This window comes from Cetorhinus maximus, chromosome 18, assembly GCF_964194155.1.
Source record: "Cetorhinus maximus chromosome 18, sCetMax3.hap1.1, whole genome shotgun sequence".
Taxonomy (NCBI): domain Eukaryota; kingdom Metazoa; phylum Chordata; class Chondrichthyes; order Lamniformes; family Cetorhinidae; genus Cetorhinus; species Cetorhinus maximus.
Genome location: NC_135896.1, coordinates 51,619,702 through 51,646,949, shown reverse-complemented (window position 1 = coordinate 51,646,949; position 27,248 = coordinate 51,619,702). Strand labels below are relative to the sequence as shown.

Here is a 27,248-nt window from a genome sequence, read left to right as displayed (position 1 = left end):
TTAGTGACACCAAATCAAAAACACCACTGATTTCTAATAGCCCTCTGCCACTGACTCCAGCTGCTTTACAGCCCCTGGCAGTTTCTCTCCCTGCCTTTCTCAAAGCTGCTCCCAAGCTGACTGCCTGTTTCTGTGAAAAGTCACCCAGATAAAAACCCAAAGCCAAAAAAACTCCCTGCAGTCTATCTCTGTGCAATGTGGCACACCTGGGGTGTCCCATTAGCAACTTAAACTGACTATCCCCAATTTCCAAATATTCCCTTTGTTCTAGGAAACCAGATGAATAATTTAAACCCCTTATTGAGACAGCTGAAGACATCCTGTCTCTACTAAGATGATCAGAAATGTGGCCCACTGTTTAGGTTTTTCCACTTCCAACTTTGATTGATTTGTAATTACTTGAAGTTTGTTTACCAGCTTCTCAAGCTAGGTGTTTTCAATTATCTTATGTTTAAAAATTTCATTCACAAACTAACAGTAATATTTCTAAAACATATGAATCATAAAATTAGACGTACTTAACAAACTAACATCCATATTAAAATTTTTCATACGATGTACATGTCCAGTCCATACTTCCTATGTCACAATTTTGAATCTTATAATTTTAAAATCAGCATTTATAGTGACAAATACTTATATCAACATCTGTATTTAATAATGGCAAAAAATTGTATGTCGGCGTTATGTCTTAGGACCTTGATTAGCACATTACATGTAGGTTCCTGTTTGAAAGAATGTGAGAAAATTGCTGAAGGTTATGAATATATTATGTAGGGAAAGGGACAAATGACTACAGATGCTGTTTTAATGTTACAAAGTATGTAAGAACACATTCCAGAAGCAGGAATGGCAGATGGGAACACAACCTAAATGAGAAAAACCCAGGGAGGCAGATGAACAAAGCTTAATATGGCAAAGACCCTACTGCTGTCGTTAACTGAGAAAGGAGGCCGAAAGAAATAGATAAAATGACTCAGGTCCTTATACAACCAGGCAATAGACCATGTACAACACCATCTACCTATGTCAAAGAAAAAACTTGCATTTATATAACAATAATAGCTTATATATCTGTAGTGCCTTTAGTGTAATTAAATGTCCCAAGGCGCTTCAGAGAAGCATTACGTAACAAAGTACGACACCGAGCAACTGAAGGAGATATTAGGTCAGATGACCAAAAGCTTGGGCAAATAGGTAGGTTTTAAGAACTTAACAAAGGAATGTGGAGAGATTTAAGGAGGTTATTCGAGAGCTTGGGGCCTATGCAACTGAAGGCAAGACCACCAATGGTGGAGCAATTAAAACTGGGCATGCACAAGAGGCCAGAGAAAAGGAGTCGAGAGTTGTGGGGCTGGAGGAGATTACAGAGTTAGGGAGAGGGGAGGCCATGGAGGGATATGAAGACAAGGATGAGGATTTTAAAATCAAGATGTTGCTTAACTGGGAGGCAATATAGGTCAGCGGGCAGGACTTGCTGCAAGTTGAGACACGAGCAGCAGATTTTTGGATGACTTCAAGTTTACAGAGGGTAGAATGTGGGAGATCAGCCAGGGGTGCTTTGGAACAGTCGAGTCAAGAGGTATCTAAGGCATGAATGAGGGTTTCAGCAGCAGATGAGTTGAGATAGAGGTGAAGTCAGGCGATGCTAGAAATAGGTAATCTTAGCAATGGCACAAATATGAGATTAGAAGCTCATCTCAGGATCAACTGTGAGATCAAGGTTGCGACAAGCTGGCTTAATCTCAGACTGTTGCCAGGGAGACAGATGAAGTCAGTTGCTAGGGAAAGGAGTTTGAAGCAGGGACCAAAAACAATGGCTTCAGTCTTCCCAATGTTCAATTGGGGGAAATTTCTGCTCATCCAGTACTGATTGTCGGATAAATAGCCTAATAATTTAGCAACAATGGAGGAATCAAGAGAGGTGGTTGTGAGGTAGAGCTGGGTGTTGTCAGCATGTGTGTGAAAACTAATATTGTGCTTTCGGATGATGTTGCCAATGAGTAGCATGTAGTTGAGAAATAGAAGGGGGCCAAGGATAGATCTTGGGGGCGCCAGGGCTAACGGTGAAGGAGCAAGAGAAGCCATTGCAAGTAATTCTTCAGCTATGATTAGAAAGGTAAGAATGGAACTAGGCAAGGGCAGTCTCACCATCTGGAGAGGCGTAGGAGGAAGATGGTGCGGTCAACCGTAGTCAAAGGCTGCAGACAGGTCAGGAAGGACAAAGGAATATTTACCTTTGTCACAGTCACATAAGATGTCATTTGAGACATTGATAAGAGCTGGTTCGGTGCTGTGGCAAGGACGGAAACCACATTGGAGGGATTCAAATATGGAGTTCCAGGAAAAATGGGAACAGGTTTGAGAGGCGACAATATGTTTGAGGACTTTGGAGAGGAAAGGGAAGTTTGAAATGGGAAGGTAGATTGTAAGGACGGTGGGGGTCAAGAGTAGTTTTTTTTTTGAGGAGAGGTGTAATGATGCCAGGTTTAAAGGAGAGATGGACAACACCCAAAGGGAGAAAAGTTTATAATATTGGCTAATATGGGGGCCAGGAAGGATTTTAGATGATCAGCAGTTTAGTGGGAACAGGAAGTAGGTCTCGTGGACAGGATGAGCTCAGAAGGGGCATGGGGGGATATAGGAAAGAAAGAGAAAGATGCAAGTTCAGGGCTAGGGCAGGGGGGAGCATTAAAGGAAGTTTGGCCAAATGGACTAGTGGAAGGGAGGAACGCAGCAGAGGCAGCAGATCGGATTGTCTCGATGTTAGCGAGAAAGGGGTCCTGGAGCTCCTCGCACTTGTTGGTGAGGCTGGAGGAGACAGGGAATAGGGGTTTAAGAAGACAGTTTGCAGTTGTGAAAGGAAGTTTTATCTTTGCGTTCCAGGACAAATTTTAAGCAGTTTTAGCAGTCGCAGGCAGAACAGATTAGTATCTTGTATCTTACTTTCCTGAGGAGATCCCAAAGCAGGAATATTGAAAGGAAGATATGGCAGCAAATTCACATACAGCAAGGTCCCACAAATGGCAGTGTTGATTGAAGGATGACTGCTGGCCAGGATGCTGAGAAACCTTTGAAAAGCCACCATGAGATTTCTTGCATCCATCTCAACAACCTTGCAGGGCCCCTGTTTAATGTGTCATCCAAAAGGCATTATCTTTGATAATGCAGCATTCTCTCAAAACTGCAGTACTGTGTCAGTCTGCATTGTCTATTCAAGTCCTGCAGTATGGTGAAAACCAGACAACGTTCTGCTCACTGCAGCGCATTAGCATGTGGTTTGTCAGAAATCAATCAATTTAGATTTTATGGCTATCATGTTTGGAAACTGTTGAATTCAGAAGATACATTTTTGGATAAGCTATTAGTTTATACTGCAGAAATACCTGAAGCTCTAGTTGCTGTTCTTGCAGTTTCTCCAAATGGCACAGTCGTTGGTTCAAGAGCATGTTCAACTGTGTCTCCAGCTCTCTGACTCTTTCTTGATGTTCTTTGGACCTTGGATCCTGAGCCCAAGCCTTTGCTTGCTGTTCTATAACCTGCTTCATCTGGTGATCCATTTCCTGGAGTTTAGTCCCCAACTCAGCCACAGTAGAAAGCTTGGTTTCGAGATCGCTCTGGGCCTAAATTTAACAAATTACAAATAACTTGAAAGTTACAACAGCTATTTCAAAAACTTAAATTTTATTATAGAGAACAGCAAACACGATTACATCGATTTCTCAAATGGTGGTCTCATCACACCCAAATAATTTACGTGGTATTTGATGCTATTTGCATTTTATTCATGCAATTTTTTTAAAAACGTTAATTCTTGGGGTGTGAGCATCGCTGTCAAGGTCCTCATTTATTATCCAGCCTTAATTAGACTGTGAAGGTGCTGGTTGGCGTAATTCTTAAACCGTTATCGTCAGTGTGGTAAATAACAACCTAACTTGAAGCTCAAACCCAAAACCCAGGAGTAAAAGTTTCATGCTCTATCAACTGAGCTCAATTTGTTACAGTTTGGCCCCCATAACAGATTAAAAATCTTAGATTTCCATCGGCATCCTGTCAACTTTCCCCATAATACACTTCTGTATCAAAACTTATAATGGAAATTGCTATATACATTGCTATGTACATGAGGGAGACAGTGGTGCAGCGACAATGTCGCTGGACTAGCAATCCAGAGGCCCAGGGTAATTCTCTGGGAACATGGATTGAAATCCCCTCCATGGCAGCTGGTGGAATTTAACTTCAATTAATAAATCCAGAATTGAAAGCGCGTCTCGGTAATGGTAATTATGAACCCATCATCAACTGTCGTAAAACCCAGCTGGTTCACTAATGTCCTTTAGGGAAGGAAATCTATCCTGACCTGGTCTGGCCGACATAGGACTCCAGGCCCACAGCAATGTAGTTGACACTTAGCTGCCCTCCGAAATGGCCTAGTTCAAGGGCAATTAGGGATAGGTAACAAATGCTGGCCTTGCCAGCAACGCCCACATCCCATGAAAGAATAAAAAAAATTTCATATTGTAATTACACTCTCTTCTCTTCAGGGGAGTAGAAATACAAGCGAGCAAGTTTACACAGCACTTTCCATTATTGTGGACATAAAAATTTATAATGGACATGGAGAAACAATGACAATCTCTTTTCCATAAGTGGCTGAATTACATTAACATACCCCGATATAATTATCATCCTGCCTCTTCCCCTGCTTCACCTTGAGGCTACATTTGAGAGATTCCCTGTGTGCAATGCCATAGTAGACATGGTAGATCAACTAGTATTTAATTATTTACTCCCCTTTCTAAAATAAATAATTTTTCCTCCCCCTTGAAGCCCTTCAACTCCTCTCAACCCATTATGTTCTAACCAAGTGAACACAGAAGTAACCAACTCTTGTGCCTGTCTTGACACTCTTTGAAGATGCACAAGAGTGGACTAAATAATTCTCCCTTCTCAGTGCATTCACTGTGGCAAGTCCAGCCAATATTTGGAATTTTTTGCATATGGAAATCATAATTGTGAATTCAGACTCTACCATTCTAAGGCATAACATGTTTACATGACATCAGGCACTGCAATCACCTTAATTACCAGTTTTTTTAAAAAAGAGAGTTCATAAATATTTGAAGATTAAACGTAATTCACCGATAAATGGTTGCACAAAACAAAGTAAACTTTTCTCTTAGCTCCATTGCCAGTTTTCTCCTTAAACTGCAGTTCCCCAGCCACTCCACCAACAAATGCAAGGAGCTCACTGACTTCACTGTCGTTGAAGTTCCTCTTTTACATCCTTCTTTCACCTTGCCCTCAAGCCAAGCTTCCCCCAAGGACTCCCCTAAACCTAGTCTTGAACTTTCTCTCTGATGTCTCTTCATGCTAATTCCAAGTGCATCTGGTTCAAGAGATGCATCTTCTGCTCTCTTATTCTCACTAAACTGTTGGCCATCTAACTTCTCTCTCTAGCCTTCATGCTAGATGTTGTAGTAAACTGTTTTAGATTTTTTAAGATGGGGATGTGGAGATGATAAAAGTTTTGAAAGGGAGGAAGAAAGGTAAACAGTTTACTACAACATCTAGCATGAATCTAGGTACCTTGAATTTGGTACATGGTCAGAGACAGACTCGTATGACTGCGACTGAGGCAGGTATAGGGATACAAGAGGTAGCACTGGAAATTGCAGTCCTTGCAATTGTCCAACAGGTTTGAGGTTCCTGTAACTTGTATGGATGATAGCAGGCACCGTGGTGCAGAGGGACACTCAGGTTGGGGAGTTAAAAGGAATGCAGTTGTAGTCAAGGACAGTATAGTTCAGGGAATAGATATGGTTCTCTGCAGCAGAGGGCTGAATTCCGAAGGCTGTACCTGCCTGCCCAGTGACAAGCTTAAGGACATCTCCTTGTGACTGGAGATAAACTTAGAGTGGGAGGGGAAGGATCCTGTTGTCGTGGTCCATGTGGGTGCAACCACTTAGGTACAGCAGATGGGAATTTCCAGACTGACCAAATCCCAAAGGAAACTTGGTCAAGCTATCACAATGCTTCTGCAATTTGTATTTATTATGAGAAGGTATGTACACTGAAGTCAGAAGTAAAGAGTCCACTACCACATTTGGATATTTTAAAGATTAAATTAAAGCATTTATTAACAAAAGAAAAGTTAAACGCACCACATTACAGTTATACAGTTAAACTTAGACTTATAACAGTTCCCTAAAGATTTCTACTTAACTAGATTCCCAACTACACACCCCATTCGGGCAACAGTCCGACAAGCACCCACTGTTGCTATAAGGGAGGTATTTCACAGCGTCTCTCTCCCTCTCACTCAACAATGAACTCCAAGGCTTTTAACAAAACTTTGCACTCTGGACCAAACCAGCACTTCTCTGGGATGGCTAGAGGCTGCTTTTTCACAGGTCTATTTCACACTGTCCACCTCTCAAGGTCTGACAGGGCCACTCACCATACAGCTTTCCATCTTTCTTTAATATATTTTCTCCCTTTTGGTCTGTAAATCCCATCGTTTCACCCTTGCTTTGGAAGTTACATTTCCCAGAATATAAATATCTTTCATGTTGTCCTTATGGACAGCACTTTCAAAAAACAAACATAATAACTTTGCCTTATTAATCTTGCCAGTTGGAGAACATCTTATCATGTCCCTTTGAAAATTCAACAACCTCTCAACTTATCAACAAAACGCAAACTCCATTCACACTGTATCTGCTGAGACTTCACTTTAGCTCACCCATCCCTATTTCAAAATGCCTGTTTTACACTTAACCCCTTTGATAATTCAAACCTTGCAGTCTGGCCATCTTTAGTTTAATTAAATTAGTCACTCACACACACACACACACACACACACGCCTGCTTCAGTATCCCACGGTAATATTAGGGAAAAAAATGATATTTCCTTAACATAAGAGGTTCTGCTAAGGGACTAGCTAGTGGCTAAATTAGAAAGCATAACCACAAAAGTAATCTCTGGATTACTACCTGAGCCACGAGCAAATTCTCACAGGGTAAATAAGATCAGATTGCATGGCTCGAAGGTTAGTGTGGGAGAAATGGGTTTTGTTTCAAGGGCACCGGCAGCAGTACTGGGGAAAGAGGGAGCTGTACCATTATGACAGCCTTCACCTGAACTGCGCTGGGGCCAATGTCCTGTTGAATCGTATAACTAGGGCTGTAGAGAGGGCTTTAAACTAAATTGTGGGGGGGGGGGGGGGGCGAAGGTTCACATGAGGGGAGATTTGAAAAGTTAAAGAGAAAGCACAAGGCAATAGTGCAGGGTAATGATAACCAGAGTGTGACAGCAAGGGACAGAGTGTAGAAACATAGTGCACCAGCAAATAAGGTCAGAGTAGGCAAAAATGGTAATAAGACAGAATTAAAGGGCTGAATTTTAGATTGATTGGGCAGGGGCATGCCCAACCCAATTGGGCGTGAAATCGTGCAAGATGACATTGGGCGAACGGCCCGACGTCATCACGCACTCGCGTGATATTTCACTCTGTGGCCCGCACAAAAGTTGGAAGCACGCCCGCAGACAATTAAGAGGGCAATTAAGCCCATTAACAGTGGAACTGTCTTCTATTTTTCGTCGCCTGTCCAACCTTTCAATTGGCGGACAGGCGAATCAGCCAGGTGGACTTTACATGTTTTATATAACCTCATCCAAGGGCGAGAGGAGGATTCCGTAATGAACTAAAAAATAAAAATAAAAATCTGGGCAGCATTTTTATCATCTATATTTTCAGGTGCCTGATTGTGATGCCCAGACTTTTTTTTCTGCTTTTTAAAACTTTATTGGAACATTTTTGGGCCTGCAGCTCCCTAAGGCAGCTCTCTGCCTTCAGGGAGCTTTCTCTCAGTGCTCACCTGTGCCCATGTTGATGTCATTGCCCACCCTGCTCCCATCCCCGCCCCGGCAGCGCTGAGCTTTTTGCGGCACAGAGCCGATCATGGTCGGCGGTCCATTTCCCGGCTGATCCCGGGTCTGCAGATTGTACCCACCAGCCAAGCTAAAAATTCAGGCCAAAGTCTCTTTATCTGAATGCTCACACAACAAAATGGATGAATTGATAGCACGAATAGAAATAAATGGGTATATGTGTTGTGAATTTCTAGTTCATAATACATATATTTAAGAACACAACTTTCAGATATAGGAATTAAAGTTTTAGCTGTAGAAATTGCAGGCAACTGGTTGAGAAACTACAAAAATAATGCTGATGTAAATGTAACTCAAACAAGCCTGGTTTATTACACTTAAAAGGTAGCCTTGTGTTTATCTTGCAAGGTCAAGAGTTGACAGTGAAAAACAATTAAACAATGAATGATCCATCTATAAGCTTGAAATGGAGCCATGGTGTCTGAGGGGAGGGCAATTACATCTATTAGAAATGTAAATTATTCATATGGGTTACAGAGTCAAAGAGTTGTGTTGACGGTGAAATAGTTTGCATTTCTATTTGAGAACATTCCAAAGCATTTAACGTTTCCATAGAAATAATGATTCAGCGTCGAAACTTGGTTAGAAGGTTCTTTTTGTTTAATTTATCTTGTGTGGATTTGCTAACAGAAGCAACCAGTTCAATTTCAGAAGAGACTTCTAAAATTTCAGAGGTAGTTGCCGATTTGGTCTGGTGTAGGCTGCAACTCATTGAGTGGAGAGAGCCAAAGGAAATGAACGTTAGTCAGGCCTGCATTTAAGCAGAGAATACACTGTATATACTCAGAGTATATACAGGGCAGTTTCTTAGAACAATACATTCACAAACCTGCTAGGCAACATGCTATTTTGGACCTGCTGAGATGTAACGAAACAGGATTAATTAAAGATCTCATAGTAAAGGATCCTCAAGTCAAGAGCGATCATAACATGGCAGTATTTCACATTCAGTTTGAGAGTGAAAAATGTGGGTCAGTAATTGGTGGCTTAAACTTAAATAGACATAACCAAAAGGGTATGAAGACAGAGTTGGATCAAAGTGGAATGGGTAGCTAGGTTCAAAGGTAAGGCAGTAGAGAAGCAGCAGCAGACATTAGAGAGATATTTAATAACCCTCAACAAAGACATATTCCATTGAGGAAGAAAGACTCAACCAGAAGGATGCAGCATCTGTGGCTAACAAAGGAAGTTAAGGGTGGTATCAAACTGAAAGAAAAGGCATACAATGCTGCAAAGGTTAGAAGTAGGGCAGAAGATCGGGACAATTTTAGAAACCAGCAAAGGATGACTAAAAAAATAAAGAGGGAAAAAATGGAGTATTAGAGAAAATTAACAAGAAATATATAAACAGACAGTTTACAAAAAGCTTCTGCAAGCATTTAAAACGGAAAAGTGTAATTAAAATGAGCATTGGTCCCTTAGATGGTGAGGCCGGGAAATTAATGAAGGGAAATGAAGAAATGGCAGAGGCTTTGAACAAGTATTTTGTATCCGTCTTCGAGTAGAAGATACAAAAAGCATCCCAGAAATATTAGAAAATCAAGAGGCAAAAGGGAGCGAGGAACTTAAAACAATCACTACCATTGGAGGAAAAGTACTAGAAAACTGGGGCCTAAGGCTGACATGTCCCCTGGGCCTAATGGCCTGCATCCTAGTGCCTTAGTAGAAGTGGCTGCAGAGATGCATTGGTTGTAAGCTTCTAAATTCCCTCAATTCTGGAAATGTCCCAATGGTTTGAAAAACTGCAAATGTAACATCCCTGCAATGTGGGAAGTCGGGGCACTTTCAGTATCCATGGTGACCACGTGTTCAAGAAGTGTCTCCAGCTGCAGCTACTTGAAATCCGCGTTTCAGATCTGGAGCTGCAGCTGGAGTCACTGTGGAGCAAGCGCAGGGCTGGGATCTTCATGGATAGCACAGACAGTGAAGTGGTCACACTGCAGGTAAAGAGTGCACAGGCAGAAAGTGAATGAATGACCACCAGACAGAGTAAAGGCACTAGGCAGGTAATGCAGGAGTCCCCTTGATTCATCTCCCTCTCTAACAGATTTTTGGTTACTGCTGGGGGAGATGGTTTCTCAGGGGAATGCAGCGAGAGCTGAGTCTGTGGCACCGTAAATGGCTCAGCTGCACGGGGGATAGAGAAAAAAGTGGGTGAGCAATAGCGATACAGGATTCTACTGTAAGGAGAACAGACAAATGATTCTGCGGCCGCAGACGTGAGCCAGGGTGGTATGTTGCCTCCCTGGTGCCAGGGTCAAGGATGTCACTGAGCAGCTGCAGGACATTCTGAAGGGGAAGGGTGAACAGCCAGAGGTCGTAGTCCATATCAGTACCAACGACATAGGTAAAAAGAGGGATCAGGTCATGCAAGCAGAATATAGGGAGCTAGGAAATAAATTAAAAAGCAGGACCTCAAAAGGTAGTAATCTTAGAATTATTTCCAGTGCCACAAGCTAGCAAGATCAGGAATAGGAGAATAGACCGGGTGAATGCGTGGCTGGAGAGAGGATGTAGGAGGGAGGAATTTTGATTCCTGAGGCATTGGGACCAATTCTGGGGAAAATTGTACCTGTACAAGCTGGATGGGTTGCACCCCAACAGGACCGGGACCAACATCCTCGCAGGGGTATTCACTAGTACTGTGGGGAAGGGTTTAAACTAGAGTGGCGGGGGATGGGAACCTGAGTGGGGAGACACAAGAGTGGTAAACAAAGATAGAAGTGAAAGACAGAAAAGTAAAAAGCAAAAGTGGAAGGCAGAAGAAACAGGGACCGGCAGCAAATAGGGCCATAGTACAAAAAAATGTGTAAAAAGACAAGTTTAAAGGTACTGTATCTGAATGAAAGGAGCATTCACAACAAGGTAGACGAATTAACAGCGCAAATAGATGTAAACGAGTGTGATATGATTGTGATTATGGAGACATGGCTGCAAGGTGACCAAGGCTGGGCACTGAATATCCAAGGGTATTCGATATTTAGGAAGGACAAGCAAAAAGTAAAAGGTTGTGGTGTGGCATTGTTAGGTCAGGATGAAATTAGTGCAATACTGAAAGAGAATATCAGAAAATCTAGATATAGAATCAGTCTGGGTGCAGCTAAGAAGCAACATGGGGTGGAAAACATTAATGGGAGTTGCCTATAGGCCTCCAAACAGTAATGGTAAGGTAGGGTACGTTATTAAACAGGAAATTAGAGATGCATGTAACAGGGGTGCTAAAGTAATCATGGGCGACTTTAATCTACATATAGACTGGGCAAACCAAATTAGCAATAATACTGTGGCGGATAAATTCCTGGAGTGTGTACGAGATAGTTTCTTAGAGCAGTATGTCGAGGAACCAACTAGTGAACAGGCTATCCTAGGTTAGGTTTTGTGCAATGAGAATGGGTTAATTAATAATCTTGTTATGGTCACTGTTCCCTTAAGGGCCCCGCACGACATGATAGAATTCTTCCTTGGGCTAGAAAGTGAAGCAGTCCAATCCGAAACTAGGGTCTTAAATCTAAACAAAAGAAACTACAAGCGTGAGTTGGCTAAGATAGATTGGGGAACTTCATTAAAATATTAGCAATGGCTAATATTTAAGGAACGAATGTATGCATTGCAACAGTTTTATATTCCTTTCTGGCGCAAAATCACAACAGAAAAAGTGGCCCAACTATGGCTAACAAAAGAAATTAAAGATAGTATTAGATCCAAAGAGGAGTCATATAAAGTTGCGAGAAAAAGTAGGAAACCTGGGGATTGGGAGCAGTTTAGAATTCAGCAAAGGACGACCAAGAGATTGATTAAGAGGGGAAAAATAGAGTATAAGAGTAAACTTGCAAGCAACATATTGAGGACTGTAAAAGCTTCTATAAGTATGTAAGAAAAAAAGATTGGTGAAGACAAATGTAGGTCCCTTACAATCTGAAACAGGAAAATGTATAATAGAGGACAAGAAAATGGCAGAGCAATTGAACAACTACTTTAGTTCGGTCTTCACAGAGGAAGACACAAATAACTTCCCACTAATGCTAGGGAATTGAGGGTCCAGTGAGGAGGAGGAATTGAAGGGAATTAGCATCACCAAAAAAAAAGTGCTAGAGAAATTAATGGGACTGAAAGCGGATAAATCCCAAGGGCCTGACAATCTACATCCCAGGGTACTAAAAGGGGTGGCCATGGGAATCGTGAATGGGTTAGCTGTCATCTTCCAAAATTCTGTAGAGGGTGGCAAATGTAACCCCACTATTTAAAAAAAGAAAGAGAAAAAAACAGGTAATCACAGACCAGTTAGCCTAACATCAGTAGTAGGGAAAATGCTAGAGTCTATTCTAAAGGATGTGATAACAGGACACTTAGAAAATATCAACGGGATTGGACAAAGTCAACATGGATTTATGAAAGGGAAATCATGTTTGACAAACCTACTGGAGTTTTTTTGAGGACCTAACTTGCAGAATAGATGAGGGAGAACCAGTGGATGTGGTGTATTTGGATTTTCAGAAAGCTTTTGATAAAGTCCCACATAAGAGGTTCAGTGTGCAAAATTAAAGCACATAGGATTGAGGGTAATATATTGGCATAAATTTAGAATTGGTTAGCAGACAGGAAACAGAGAGTAGGAATAAATGGGTCTTTTTCGGAATGGCAGGCAGTGACTAGTGGGGTACCGCAGGGATCAGTGCTTGGGCCCCAGTATTCCCAATATATATCAATGGTTTGGATGAGGGAACCAAATGTAATTTTTCCAAGTTTGCTGACGACACAAAACTTGGTGAAAATGTGAGCGGTGAGGAGCATCTTAAGAGGCTTTAAGGGGAATTAGACAAGTTGAATGAGCGGGCAAATACATGGCAGATGCAGTATAACATGGATAAGTGTGAAGTTATCCACTTTGGTAGGAAAAGCAGAATGGCAGAGTATTATGTAAATGGTGATAGATTGGGAAATTGATGATGTACAAAGGGTGTCCTTGTACACCAATCACTGAAAACAAGCATGCAGGTGGCAGCAAGCAGTTAAGAAAGCAAATGGAATGTTAGCCTTCATTGTGAGAGAACTTGAGTGCAAGAGCAAGGATATCTTACTGCAGCTATACAGGGCCTTGGTGAGACCACACCTGGAGTAGTATGTGCAGTTTTGGTCTCCTTACCTTAGAAAGGGTATACTTGCCATAGGGGGAGTGCAGTGAAGGTTCACCAGATTCCTGGGATTGCAGGATTGTTGTATAAGGAGAGGCTGGGCAGTCTGTATTCACTGGAGTTTAGAAGAATGAGAGGAGATCTCACTGAAACGTATAAAATTCTGACAGGGCTAGACAGACTGCATGAAGGGATGATGTTTCCTCTGACTGGGGGAGTCTAGAACCAGGGATCGCAATCTCAGGATACGGGGTAGGCCGAGAGCTGTGGAGGCCAAGTCACTGAATATATTTAAAGAGCAAATAGATAGATTTCTGACTCTAAAGGAATCAAGGGGTACAGGGGGAGAGAGCAGGGGTATGGCGCTGAGATAAAGGACCAGTCATGATCATTTGAATGGCGGAGCAGGCTCAAAGGGCTGAATGACCTACTCCTGCTTCTATTTTCCATGGTCAAGAAAGGAGGGAGACAAAAAGCAAGAAACTATGACCTAATATCTGTCATTGGAAAAATGCTAGAATCCATTATGAAAGAGGAAGTAGCAGGACATCTGGAAAATCATAATACAAAAACAATGCAAGGTATCACCAAAGTACAATGTTGTTATGCAATTTTTTTTAAATAGAAGCAGGGTAGGTAATTCGGCCCTTCGAGCCTGCTCCACAATTCAATATCATGGCTGATCCTCTATCTCAACGCCATACTCCTGCACTCTCCCCATACCCCTTGATGCCTTTAGAGTCAGAAATCTGTTTCCTTCTTAAATATGTTCAGTGACTTGGTCTCCACAGCCTTCATGCTAGAGAATTCCATAGGTTCGCCACCCTCTGACTGAAAAAGTTTCCCCTCATCTCAGTCCTAAATGGTCTACCCTATACCCTGAGACTGTGATCCTTTGTTCTAGACCGCCCCCCCACCACCCAGCCAGAGGAAATATCCTCCCTGCATGCAGTCATCCATCCTTGTCAGAATTTATGGTTCAATGAGATCTCCTCTTATTCTTCTAAACTCCAGTAAATACAGGCCTAGTCAGCCCAATCTCTCCTCATACAACAATCCTGCCATCCTAGGAACCTTCACTGCATTCCCTCTACGGAAGGTATATTCTTTCTTAGGTAAGAAGACCAAAACTGCGCACAATACTTCAGGTGTGGTTTCACCAAGGCCCTGTACAGCTGCAGTAAGACATCCTTGCTCCTATACTTAAGTCTTCTCACAATGAAGGCCAACAAACCATTTACTCAATAAAGAATAGGATCCAGCAAAAACAAAATCAACAGAATGGTTATGATTCCCCAACAGGACATTGCACAAACCGCTGCAGAATTACTGCGAGCCAACTATTCCTGTATGTTCATATTTAATGATTCAGACAAGATTAAAACAAACTACTACAAAGTTCCACTATGAATGGATAGGCAAAGCAACCAGTTCCTAGGTCACGATCAATGCTATATTTGGCCAGTTACCAAGAAACATTTTTGTGTGTATGAAAATAGTGCTGCTAAATACTGGTCACTGATAATAGTTTTCACATAAAACTACAAAGGTTAACATTAGCAGAATGATATAACTGCAATTTGCAATATACAACTTATTACTGGTAAAATGACAAGCCATTTGGTCACACAGCATATATTGCTGAACATGCCACATATAGATTTCACCAACCTTGAGGAGAGGTGCAGTAGCAACAATGGCTGCTGCAGTGGCAGCTGCCGTAGTTGTGACAGAATTGAGGTGATGATGGGTCTCTCTCACATCATGTGTAAAAGACTCCTTATCTTCAACAGAGGGTTTGCGCAGAAGCTGTACTTTCACCTTTTTCCCTATATGGCCACCCTGTACCTTTCTGTGTTAGGTGGAGAAAAACATAACTTGGGTTAGGCAGAATTCAGAAATGTATCCAATCATTTTATTTTGTTATTCTTATATGGGATGAGAGCGTTGCTGGCAAGGCCATCCTTAATTTCCCTTGAGAAGGTGGAATCTATTGACTCCATTGTCACTGTCCACTATATTTCCCATTGCACAAACAATTCCATTACAAGCAGAAATAGAGACCCACACTCATGTAATGGGAATATTTCTGCAATATATTTGTATTAGCATAGGCAATTTAAAATAATTCAGTCAACAACAACTTGCATCTATTACAAGTGTGATCAGTGTTTTTATAATGCAGATATACACAAGTGTTGCAATTAGTGCCACTTGGTAGTTCATTGTTGTGCTCTCTACAACATAGTGACTAATAATTGTCAACCCAAGAAAATTAATGACTGGCTGTAAGTGCAGGGTTAGTTAAGAAATAGTTTAGGATTAATTACTAGCAAATCCTATTTCTCCTATTTGCAGAACAGAAGCACACAATTTATGTTCAGTTGAAAAAGACTTGATAAAGACAGGAGTGTCTAATGTAGGGGTGCCAATTAATGGATATTTTAAACCTGTAGTATGTTGTTCAATGCAACATGCTTCAACATTTTCTTCTACAAGACTATCTGAAAAGACGACAACTTTGACAGTTCTACAACATAAGCACAAATTGATAAAGGCTATTTAAAACAATTCAGTCAACAATTTGCAATTATTATGTGTCAATCTAACTTTTCAAAATAAAAATGAAAGAGATATTTACAACATTTAAAAGTCAAAAAATGTCTAACCCTCCAGGATTCAGTAAGGTCTCAGGTTTCATTGGCATATTAATAGAAAAACTCCTTTTTCCCACGAAAATGATTAATTGATTATAACCAATTAGCCTCTCAGTTCAGTGGCATGTGCTTTCATAATAAATTTGGTGCTGTCATAATAAATTTTTCTCCCAAATCAGACTGAATGTATCACAGCTCAGCATTTTTGGAAGAAATAGAAATTATTTTATATGTAGGTAAAAGCAAAATACCATGGATGCTGGAAATCTGAAATTAAAAAAGAAAATACTGGAAAAACTCAGCAGGTCTGGCAGCAGCTGTGGAGAGAGAAGCAGAGTTAACATTTCGAGTCCGTATGACTCTTAAATCTACTTTGTGTCAACGTTTAGCATTTTAACTTTGGGAAACATTTAGTGATATTTTCTTACAAGACATTCATATGTTGCATACTGCAATGAAAACTAAAAGCGCAAATCAATTAAAATGCCATTTTGAAAATCTGATCAATATTTTATTCACCAATGTAATCCAATATCAAAGTTTTGCAACATGTCATATTAAAAAAAGCTTGTGCCATTGAATCTTTTACACTTCAAAACTTTTGCTTTCTACAGTAAATTCTGGTTATGCTGGAATTGAATGAATCAACTGCATAAGTACAGTCTGTGCTTCTGTTCTTAAATAAACATTATTTATCTCATTAAAATATGAGTTTGTAAAACAAAGCACTAGATTTATATACGCAATTCAATAAAACAAAGGAGGAAATGTACTAAATATCTTCATATTTACACACTTGACTTTTAAATATAAAGCAGAACATAAATCAGAACTAAGCCAATAAAGCAGAGAAATTCACAATTATGTTTTGCACCAATAAATTTCCTAGTGTCAATTCTAGGCACCACACTTTAGGAAGGCGGTGAAGGCTTTGGAGGGGTTGCAGAAGAAATTTACTAGAATGATTCAAGGGATGAGAGATTGCAGTAATGTGGATAAAGTGGAGAAGTCTGGATTGCTCTCCTTAGAGCAGTGAAGGTAAAGAGGAGTTGGAATGGAGTTGCTTAAAATCATGAAGAATTTAGATAGTTTCTATTTACTTAGTCTATTTCCAATACAAGGGTCAATATAACCAGAGAGCACAGATTTACTGAGTCTAACAAAAGAAAGAGACGACATGAGAAATAACTTTTAGGCAATGAGCAGGCAGGATTCAGAATGCATGGGTGTTGAATACAGATTCACTAGTAGCCTTCAAACAGGAATTGAATAAATAATTAAAGTAGAAAAGATTACAGGGACATTGGAAAAGAGGGAGAAGTGGGACTAACTAGATTGCTCCTCACAAGAGTGACCACAGACTCGCTAGGCTTATAGCCTCCTTCTATATTGTTCTGTGCTATCATTCTATGATATTGTCCACCAGTAATTATTGAGTAGAATATATCTTTAATTGTACACGATGAGGACAGAATTGGACAAACTTCACAGCTTTGATTCACAGCACAAGCTACTGTCCAGAGCAACAAGTGCATCTTTAGGCAATTGCTTACATACATGATTTACATTTGCAAAGAGATATAGACAGGTTAAGTGAGTGGGCAACAAGGAGGCAGATGGAGTATAATATGGGGAAGTGCAGGATTATTTACTTTGTCAGCGGGATCATAAAAGTAGGATATTGTTAAAAAGCTTAAAACTTGTAAATATTGATGTTCAGAGGGATTATGTGTACTCATATCAGGAACACAGCAAGTTCCTTGAATATTGGCTTTTATTGAAAAGAGATTGAAGTAAAAGAATAAAAAGACTTGCGACAATTGTACAGGGCTTTAATGAGACCACACCTGGAGTACTGGGTGCAGTTTTGGTCTCCAGTTCCCAACGAACCTCGGGTCTAACGTGCAAGCGCCACCTGGGAACTGGCCACACATGCACAGTTCGGTTATTTTAACTTATTCGGGCCGGGGACCAGCCCTGCCCGCCTGCGCAGAATGGAGAAGAGAAAACAGCATGAAGAGGCAGGTCAGATGACCTGATACGGGGTACCATTGTAGTGAGTATGTCCCAGGGAGCAGGACATTGGAGAAGGACAGGGAGAAGGCCCCGAACCAGGGATGGGGACAGGGAGAAATCCCAAAAGGAAGTCCCAGATAAGGGACTAAAGGCAGGTGCCAGACATAGGTCCCATTAAGTCAAGTTAAAAGAAAGGGACAGACATGGGCTCGGAATTAAAGAAAGAGCTGCAGGGAGCAGACTTTAAGCAAAGTGGGCACGAGAGAAGCCCTTATGGTCCGAGAAGGCAGCCGAAGGTTGGTGGCTCCATGCTGCAAGCCATTGGGGCAAAGGTACCCTTTTGGAGCAGTGGTGTTCTGTTTGGCATGGTCGAAGATCTGAAATCCTGCGTGGAGTGTGAAGCTCGAGTGTAGTTGGATATCCAGGGGAAAAGAATCTCAGAAGGCGAGACTGAAACCCTGCGAGGTGGATCATTGTTGAAGACATCCGAGTGAGAGTGACTTTTGAAGAGAATTCCAAGGCGAGATGTTCAAATGTGGAGATTGGAAACCCTTGTGAGAAAGAAGTTGTTTCAGTGAGATTGGTCAGCTCACAATGTGACAAATGTTTGGATGGGTTGTTGAGAAATCCATGGAATAGGGTTTGGTTGCATCTGTCATTTATTCTGTAGTGTGGTGTGTTCGGCCACAGTTCACCTGTTAATTCACATGTACCTCATACTTACCCTGAATGTTGGAATATAAGACAGATATTGTAAATTGTTTTATCTTTCTGAACTTTTGTTGTAAAGTTTATTTTTGTTTATTCCAAACCTGTGGAATCTTGTGGTTTTACTCTTAGTAAGCGTCTTGAATTTTAAGGTTTATCTACTTTAAACAAAACATTTTGGTCCCTAACCGGATCAACCCCCAACAGCTTGGGATCTGGCCAAGGAAAGTAACATCTCCATATTTAAGGGTGGATATGCACTGGAGGCAATACAACGAAGGTTCACCAGATGAGGGGGTTGTCCTGTGACCAAAGGCTGAGTAAATTGAGTCTGTCCTCGCTGGAGATTAGAAGAATGACAGGTGATCTCATTGAAACATAAACGATTTGGAAGAGGCTTGATAGCGTAGACACTGAAAGGCTGCCCCCCCTAGCTGGGGAATTCTGAACACAGAGGGGTACACAGTCTCAGAATAAGGCACTGATCATTTAGGACTGAGGTGAGGAAAAATTTCTTCACTCAAAAGGTTGTGAATCTTTGGAATTGTAGTGGTACTCCATCGTTGAACATATTCAATGCTGAGAAGATAGATTTTTGGTCTCTCACAGAATCAAGAAACATGGGAAGTGAACAGGAAGTGAAGTTGCAGTGGAAGATCAACCATGACCAACCATTGAATGACGGAGCAAGCTTCTATTTAAGTTCTTATGTATTTCTAAATGTTTTACAGTTTTAATAAGAAATGTTGACAGAAAAATCACGATATTAGCAGGTATTACCTTTTATTGCCTGCAATCAAATATATTTGTATGTGGATGTGTATATTTTCTTACCCTTGGAGTGGCTGAGTCAATTTAAATGAGCCAGCAGCAAGCTTTTGTATTTTAAAAATGAAGAAGGTTAGTTTATTCCTCACACCCTTGTCCCGGAGGTTAACAATGTGACTCACCCACACTATTACACACATAAAAACGAGATACAGTTGAACATAAAACAGTAATTATAAAAATGGAATTTAACTCAGCCCCTATTTTGCTACAGGCCTGATGTTTCATAATTAAGTTGTTACTTTTCCTGAAGTGGAAGTCTCAAAAATGCAGGGATTTCTCAGTAGTTATGATGGTTCCTAGAGTTGATCTGCCCAGAGGTTGTTTTCACAGGTAGGCTTGAAGATAGAACAGGTTAGAGAGAGAGAGGCTTAGTTTATCTTGCAAGATATTGTACGTAGTTACGGGTGATGGTGTAGTGTTGCCGTCACTGGACTAATAATCCAGAGACCCAGGGTAATGCTCTGGGGACCCAGGTTCGAATCACGCCATGGCAGATGGTGGAATTTGAATTCAATAAAAATCTGGAATTAAAAGTTTAATGATGACCATGAAACCAATGTCAGCTGTTGTAAAAACCTATCTGGTTCACTAATGCCCTTTCGGGAAGGAAATCTGTTGTCCTTACATGGTCTGGCCTACATGTGACTCAAAACCCACAGCAATGTGGTTGACACTTAAATGCCCTCTGAAATGGCCCTACACTCAGTTGTATCAAACCGCTAACAAAGTCTCAAAGAAGGAATGAAACCAGACCGACCACCCGGCATCGACCGAGGCACCAGAAACGACAACGGCAAACTCAGCCCTCTCAACCCTGCAAAGTCCTCCTTACTAACATCTGGGGGCTGGTGCCAAAATTGGGAGAGCTGTCTCACAGCCTGACAGTCATCCTCACGGAATCATATCTTACACCAGACATCACCATCACCATCCAAGGACAGACTCAGCAGAGGTGGCGGCACAATGGTATACTGTTGGGAGGGAGTTGCCCTGGGAGTCCTCAACATTGACTCCAGACCCCATGAAATCTCTTGGCATCAGGTCAAACGTGGGCAAGGAAACCCCCTGCTAATTACCATGTACTGCCTTCCCTCAGCTTATGAATCAGTGGTTCCTCCAAGTGGTGTTCGACATGGGTGGCAAGGGCGCAGAATGTACTCTGGGTGGGGGACTTCAAAGTCCATCACCAAGAGTGGCTCGGTGGCACCACTACTGACCAAGCTGGCCGAGTCCTAAAAGACATAGCTGCTAGACTGGGTCTGCGGCAGGTGGTGAGGGAACCAACAAGAGGGAAAAACATACTTGACCTCATACTCACCAACCTGCCTGCCACAGATGCAACTGTCCATGACAGTATCAATAGGAGTGACCACCGCACAGTCATTGTGGAGAGGAAGTCTCACCTTCACATTGAGGATACCCTCCATCGTGTTGTGCAGCACTACCACCATGCTGAATGATTTCGAACAGATCTAGCAACTCGAGACTGGGCATCCGTGAGGCACTGTGGGCCAACAGCAGCAGCAGAATTGTACTAGAACATAATCTGTAACCTCATGGTCTGGCATATCCCCCACTCTACCATTACCATCAAGCCAGGGGATCAACCCTGGTTCAATGAAAAGTGTGGGAGGGCATGCCAGGAGCAGCACCAGGCATACCTAAAAATGAGGTGTCAACCTAGTGAAGCTACAACACAGGACTACTTGCGTGTCAAACAGCATAAGCAGCAAATGATAGAGCTAACCAACGGATCAGATCTGAGCTCTGCAGTCCTGCCACATCCAGTCGTGAATGGTGGTGGACAATTAAACAACTCACTGGAGGAGGAGGCTCCACAAATATCCCCATCCTCAATGATGGAGGAGCCCAGCACATCAGTGCAAAAGATAAGGCTGAAGCATTTGCTACAATCTTCAGCCAGGAGTGCAGAATGGATGATCCAGCTCGGCCTCTTCTGGAGGTCCCAGCATCACAGGTGCCAGTCTTCAGCCAATTCGATTCACTCCATGTGATATCAAAAAACAGCTGAAGGCACTGGATACTGCAAAGGCCATGGCCCTGACAACATTCCAGCAATAGTACTGAAGGCTTATGCTCCAGAACTTGGTACACCCCTAGCCAAGCTGTTCCAGTACAGCTACAACACTGGCATCTACCCGGCTACGTGGAAAATTGTGTCCTGCTATGTCCTGTACACAAAAAGCAGGACAAATCCAACCCAGTCAATTATCGCCCATCAGTATACTCTTGATCATCAGTAAAATAATGGATGGGGTCATCAACAGTGCTATCAAGTGGCACTTGCTTAGCAATAACCTGCTCACTGATACCCATTTATGTTCTGCCAAGCCACTCAGTTCTTAACCTCATTACAGCCTTGGTTCAAACTTGGACAAAAGAGCTGAGCTCCCAAGGTGAGGTGACAGTGACAGCCCTTGACATCAAGGCCGCATTTGACCAAGTGTGGCATCAAGGGGCCCTAGCAAAACTAGAGTCAATGGGAATCAAGGGGAAAACTCTCCACTGGTGGCAGACATATCTAACACAAAGGAAGATGGTTGTGGTTGTTGGAGGTCAGTCATCTCAGCTCCAGGATATCACTGCAGGAGTTCTTCAGGGAAGTGTCCTCTAGCCAATCATCTTCAGCTGCTTCATCAATGATCTTCCTTCCATCATAAGGTCAGAAATGAGGATGTTTGCTGATGATTGCACAATGTTCAGCACCATTTGTGACTCCTCAGACACTGAAGCACTCCATGTCCAAATACAGCAAGACCTGGACAATATCCAGGCTTGGGCTGACAAGTGGCAAGTAACATTCACACCACACAAGTGTCAGGCAATGAACATCTCCAACACAAGAGAATCCAACCATCGCCGCTTGATGTTCAATGACATTACCATCACTGAATCCCCCACTATCAACATCCTCGGGGTTACTATTGACCAGAAACTGAACTGGACTAGCCATATAAATGCTGTGGCTACAAGAGCAGGTCAGAGGCTAAGAATCCTGCGATGAGTAACTCACCTCCTGACTCCCCAAAGCCTGTCCACCATCTACAAGACACAGGTCAGGCGTGTAATGGAATACTCCCCACTTGCCTGGATGAGTGCAGCTCCCAGAACACTCAAGAAGCTTGACACTGTCCAGGAAAAAGCTGTCCGCTTGAGTGGCACCACATCCACAAACATTCACACCTCCTCCACCACTGATACACAGTAGCTGCAATGTGTACCATCTACAAGCGGCACTGCAGGAATTCACCAAGTCTCCTTCGACAGCACCTTCCAAACCAACGACCACTACCATCTAGGAGGACAAGGGCAGCAGGCACATGGGAACACCACCACCTGGAAATTCCCCTCCAAGTCACTCACCATCCTGACTTGGAAAAATATCGCTGATCCTTCGCTGTCGCTGGGTCAAAATCCTGGAACTCCCTTCCTAACAGCACTGTGGGTGTACCTACACCACGTGGAGTGCAGCGGATCAAGAAGGCAGCTCACCATCTTCTTAAGGGCAACTGGGGATGGGCAGTAAATGCTGGCCCAGCCAGCGAAGCCCACATCCCGCGAATGAATAAAAATAAACTTTGCTGCTTAGCTAGCTTCAGCTTCAATGGCTTTGCCTGTTGGACTCTCACACTCTCTCATGTGAGCTCTGTCTGCATCTCTGACGATGTCACTTAAAAAGCAGTTTGAATTTTCTGCTATATCTTTAGCAGGGAACCAAGATGGCCATGGTATCATGAGACCTTACATCAGTGTTGAGTCATGGTCCCAAATAAGGGATTGTGTTAAGTTAATTAATATCTGGAAGTCTTTTCCTACCTGTGGATTTTTTAAAACCTTTAGATCGGACGAGTCAAATTTGCATTTTTACAATGGCGTCGATCAAATTTCATTTATCTCCTGGCTAAAAGCACAGTGAGTCAGATATCAGAAAAGATATCCTTGCCCTCTTGAGAGATAAGATGGTCTCATCCACAAAACTGTCTCATCACTTTGAGGAGCCATCTTAAGTTCCAGGTTTACTTATTTTTAAAATGTAGTCTTTTAAAATAGGTCTTTAAAGATTTATAATACCATCATGCAGGTACAATGTCATGACAGTACATACAAGGGCTTTTCATAAACATAATTTTTAATCCTCGATGAATGCTAGTGTAAGCAGCAAGAAAAACTAAACACAAAAAATGCCACGAATTGTGGCAACCTTTCTTGAGAATTAAGGTTTAGCTTTCATGAACAATGTTACTCAGTCTATTTTTACATAATAAATGTATGAATTATTGATGAGGAGAAATATTTATTTTGTAGACTTTTATAAGTTACTTGCACCAGGAGAAAGAGGAAGTTGCTCTGTTGAGATGGGCTCTGCTTAAACTGTACTGAGATCGTCATCATTTGTCCCTCGATTCGAAGATGACATCCATTCAGGTCGTGAGTTTCTGTCATGGATCTTTATGTCATTGAACAGACGAATTCTCAAGCCGCAGATCTTTGGGCACATGGGGCAGCACATCCCACGTAGTGAGATCTGGAGTGCAGGATTTGCTTCCTTTTCTTTCCTTCCCTGCCACCACTCTGCCTCATTATTAAAGTGTTTGGATTCAAAGCATAATGCAGCTTGATGGACAAGTTGTCGACATTTTGAGAGACTGATAGCAAGATTCTCCCAGTCATTAATGTCAACGTTGCCACGCTTCAAGGAGAATTTCAGATTGTCTTTGGAGCATTTTCTTTGTCCTCCCCTGGAATGCCGGCCATTTGAGCATTGAAATAATGTTCAGAGAGGTGGTCACGACACAGCTTAGGATCCTGGAGGCAGAAAGGGATGGGTGACCATCAGGCAGCCCAAAAGAACTAGGCAGGTAGTGGAGGAGTCCCCTGAGGTCCTGCTCACCAATTAGTTTTCCGTTTTGGATACTGGTGAGGGCGTTGGTTCCTCGGAGGAGTGCAGTCAGAGCCAAGTTTGTGGCACCACAGGCAGCCCTGCTGTACAGGAGGAAATAAAGAAAAGGGAAAGAGCAATAGTATTAGGGGATTCATTAGTTAGGGGAACAGACAGGCGTTCCTGGGCCAGAGACATGGCTGCAGGATGGTATGTTGCCTCCCTGGTGCCAGGGTCAAGGATGTAGCGGAGCAGCTGCAGGACATTCTTCTGGGGAGGGTGATCAGCCAGAGGCCGTGGTCCACGTTGGTACCAATGATTTAGGTAGAAAAAGGGATGAGGTCCTGAAAGCAGACTTTAGGGAGCTAGGAAGGAGATTGAAAAGCAGGACCTCAAAAGCAGTACTCAGGATTACTCCCAGTCCCACGTGCAAGAAATAGGATAATTGAGCGAATAAACACATGGCTGGAAAGCTGGTGTAGGAGGGAGGGCAACAGATTTCTGAAGCATTGGGACCAGGTCTAGCGAAGGTGGGAACTGCACAAGCCAGACAGTCCAAACCTGAACAGGACTGGAACGAATATCTTTGCTGGGAGATTTGCAAGTGCTGTTGTGAGGGGGGTTTAAACTAGATTGGCAGGGGGATGGGAACTGAGGGCAAACCCAGAGCAGGGAACTGGAGATGGAGAATTAGTGAGTGATTCTGAAAGACAGAAGCAGCACAGGTTAAAAAGTGTACAACACAGGCATTTGGCAGTGTTAAAAGGTGTATATATGTAAATGCAAGGAGCATTGTAAATAAAGCCAATGAGCTGAGAGCACAGATAGACACATAGCAGCATGATATTATCGTTATAATGGAAACTTGGCTTAAGTAGGGGCAAAAAATGGCAGTTCAACATCCCTGGATATGGAGTTTTCAGCTAGGATAGGGAGGGGGATAAAATAGGTGGGGGTGTAGCATAATTGGTTAAAGAATCAATTATAGCGGTGAGGAGGGATGATATACTAAATGAAGCATCACATGAGGCCATATGGATCGAGCTCAGAAATAAAAAAGGGGCAGTCACACTTGTAGGAATGTACTATAGACCCCCAAATAATGGAAAGGAGTTAGAAGAAAAAACTGTAGACAAATTTCTGAGTGCAAAAACAATAGGGCAGTAATCGTTGGGGACTTCAACCACCTTAATATCAATTGGGATATGAACAGTGTGAAGGGCACAGAGGGTGCAAAATTCTTGAACTGCATTCAAAATAACTTTTTTAAGCAAGGACATAACAAGCCCAACAAGAGGGGGCGCAATTCTAGATTTAGTCCTAGGAAATAAAGCTAGGCAAATGGATGAAGTAACCCTGAGGGCCATTATGGAGATAGTAAAAATAACATCGTTAGATTTAGCATCGTTATGGAAAAGGACAAAGAAAGGACAGGAGTAAAGTTCTAAGTCGGGGAAGATAAATTTTACAAAGTTGAGAGGTCAGCTGGCGAGAGTAGACTGGATACAGCTATTAGAAGGAAAACCAGTGTCAAATCAGTGGAAGGCATTCAACGGCGAGATTCTACGGGCACAGTGTGGACATGTCCCCAGAAAGAAAAAGGATGGTACTGCCAAATCTAGAGCCCCCAGGTTATCCAGAAACATACAGGACAGGATAAAGCAGAAATAGAAAGCTTAAGACAGTCATAAAAGGCGTAATACTGTATAGAAAGTATTGGGATGAAGTAAAAATGGAAATTAGGAAAGCAAAGGGAGGATACAGAAAAATATTGGCAGGTAAGATCAAAGCAAACCCTAAGATGTTTTACCGGTACATTGAGAGCTATTGAATAACTAAGGAAAAGATAGGGCCTATCAGAGATGTACATGGTAACTTGTGGGTTGATGCAGAAGACGTGGGCAGGGTTCTCAATGAGTACTTTGTCTATGTCTTCACCAAGGAGAGAGATGATGCAGACATTCTAGTTAAAGAGGAGTGTGGAATATTACATACAATAAGCATAGTGAGAGATGAAGTACTGGAGGGACTGGCATCCTTGAAGGTGGATAAATCACAAGGGCCAAATGGTTTGTATCCCAGGCTGTTAAAGGAAGCCAGGGGGAAATAATGGATGCTCTGAGGATCATTTTCCAATCCTCACAAGATACAGGCAAGGTCCAGTGGATTGGAGGTCTGTGAACGTTGTACCATTATTTGAAAATGGTACAAGGATAGGCCAGAAAATTATAGGCCAGTGAATCTGACTTCAGTGGTGGGCGAATTATTGAAAACAATTCTGAGAGGCAGGATAAACTGTCACTTAGAAAGGCACGGATTGATCAAGGATAGTCGGCATGGTTTTGTTGGGGGAAGATCGTGTCTTACTAACTTAATAGAATTTTTTGAGGGAGTAACAGGGAGGATTGATGAGGATAGTGCAGTGGATGTTGTCTACATGGATTTCGGTAAGGCACTTGACAAGGTTCCACATGGCAGACTGGTCAGGAAAGTGAGATCTCATGGGATACAGGGAAAGGTGGCAGGTTGGATCCAAAATTAGCTCAGTGACTGGAAACAAAAGGTAATGGTCAATGGATGTTTTTGCAAATGGAAAGTGGTTGCCAGTGGTGTTCCACAGGGCTCAATGTTGGGGCTCTTGCTGTTTATTGCATATATTAATGATTTGGACTTTATTGAGGGAGGCATGACTGTGAAATTTGCAGACAGCACAAAAATTGGCCGGTTAGGTGATAGTGAAGAGGATAGCTGTCACCTCCAGAATGATATCAATGGTTTGGCTGAGTGGGCGGAGAAATGGCAAATGGAATTCAATCCGGAGAAGCGTGAGATAATGCATTTGGGGAGGGCAAAGCAAGGGAATACTCAATAAAGGGGAAGTTATTGAGAGGGGTTGAGGAAGTGAGAAACCTTGGAGTGCATGTCCACACAGGTCCTTGAAGGTGGCAGGACAGGTGGACAAAGTGGTCAAGAAAGCGCATGGAATGCCTTCCTTTATTGGGCGAGGTATTGAATACAAAAACGGGGATGTAATGATGGAACTGTATAAA

The 27,248-nt window shown here is 42.3% G+C and overlaps 1 protein-coding gene across 1 annotated transcript in view; it reads right to left on the bottom strand.

Annotated features, from left to right (window-relative positions):
* The window catches only part of kiaa0586 (KIAA0586 ortholog), a 657,376-nt gene that overhangs the window by 591,892 nt on the left and 38,236 nt on the right, over positions 1-27,248 (bottom strand). Inside the window, exons 5-6 of the mRNA XM_078562702.1 lie at positions 14,758-14,938; positions 3,387-3,623 (exon numbers count right to left, since the gene is read on the bottom strand). Of these exons, the coding sequence (XP_078418828.1) occupies positions 3,387-3,623; positions 14,758-14,938 (418 nt within the window). The remainder of the gene's footprint in view (positions 1-3,386; positions 3,624-14,757; positions 14,939-27,248) is intronic.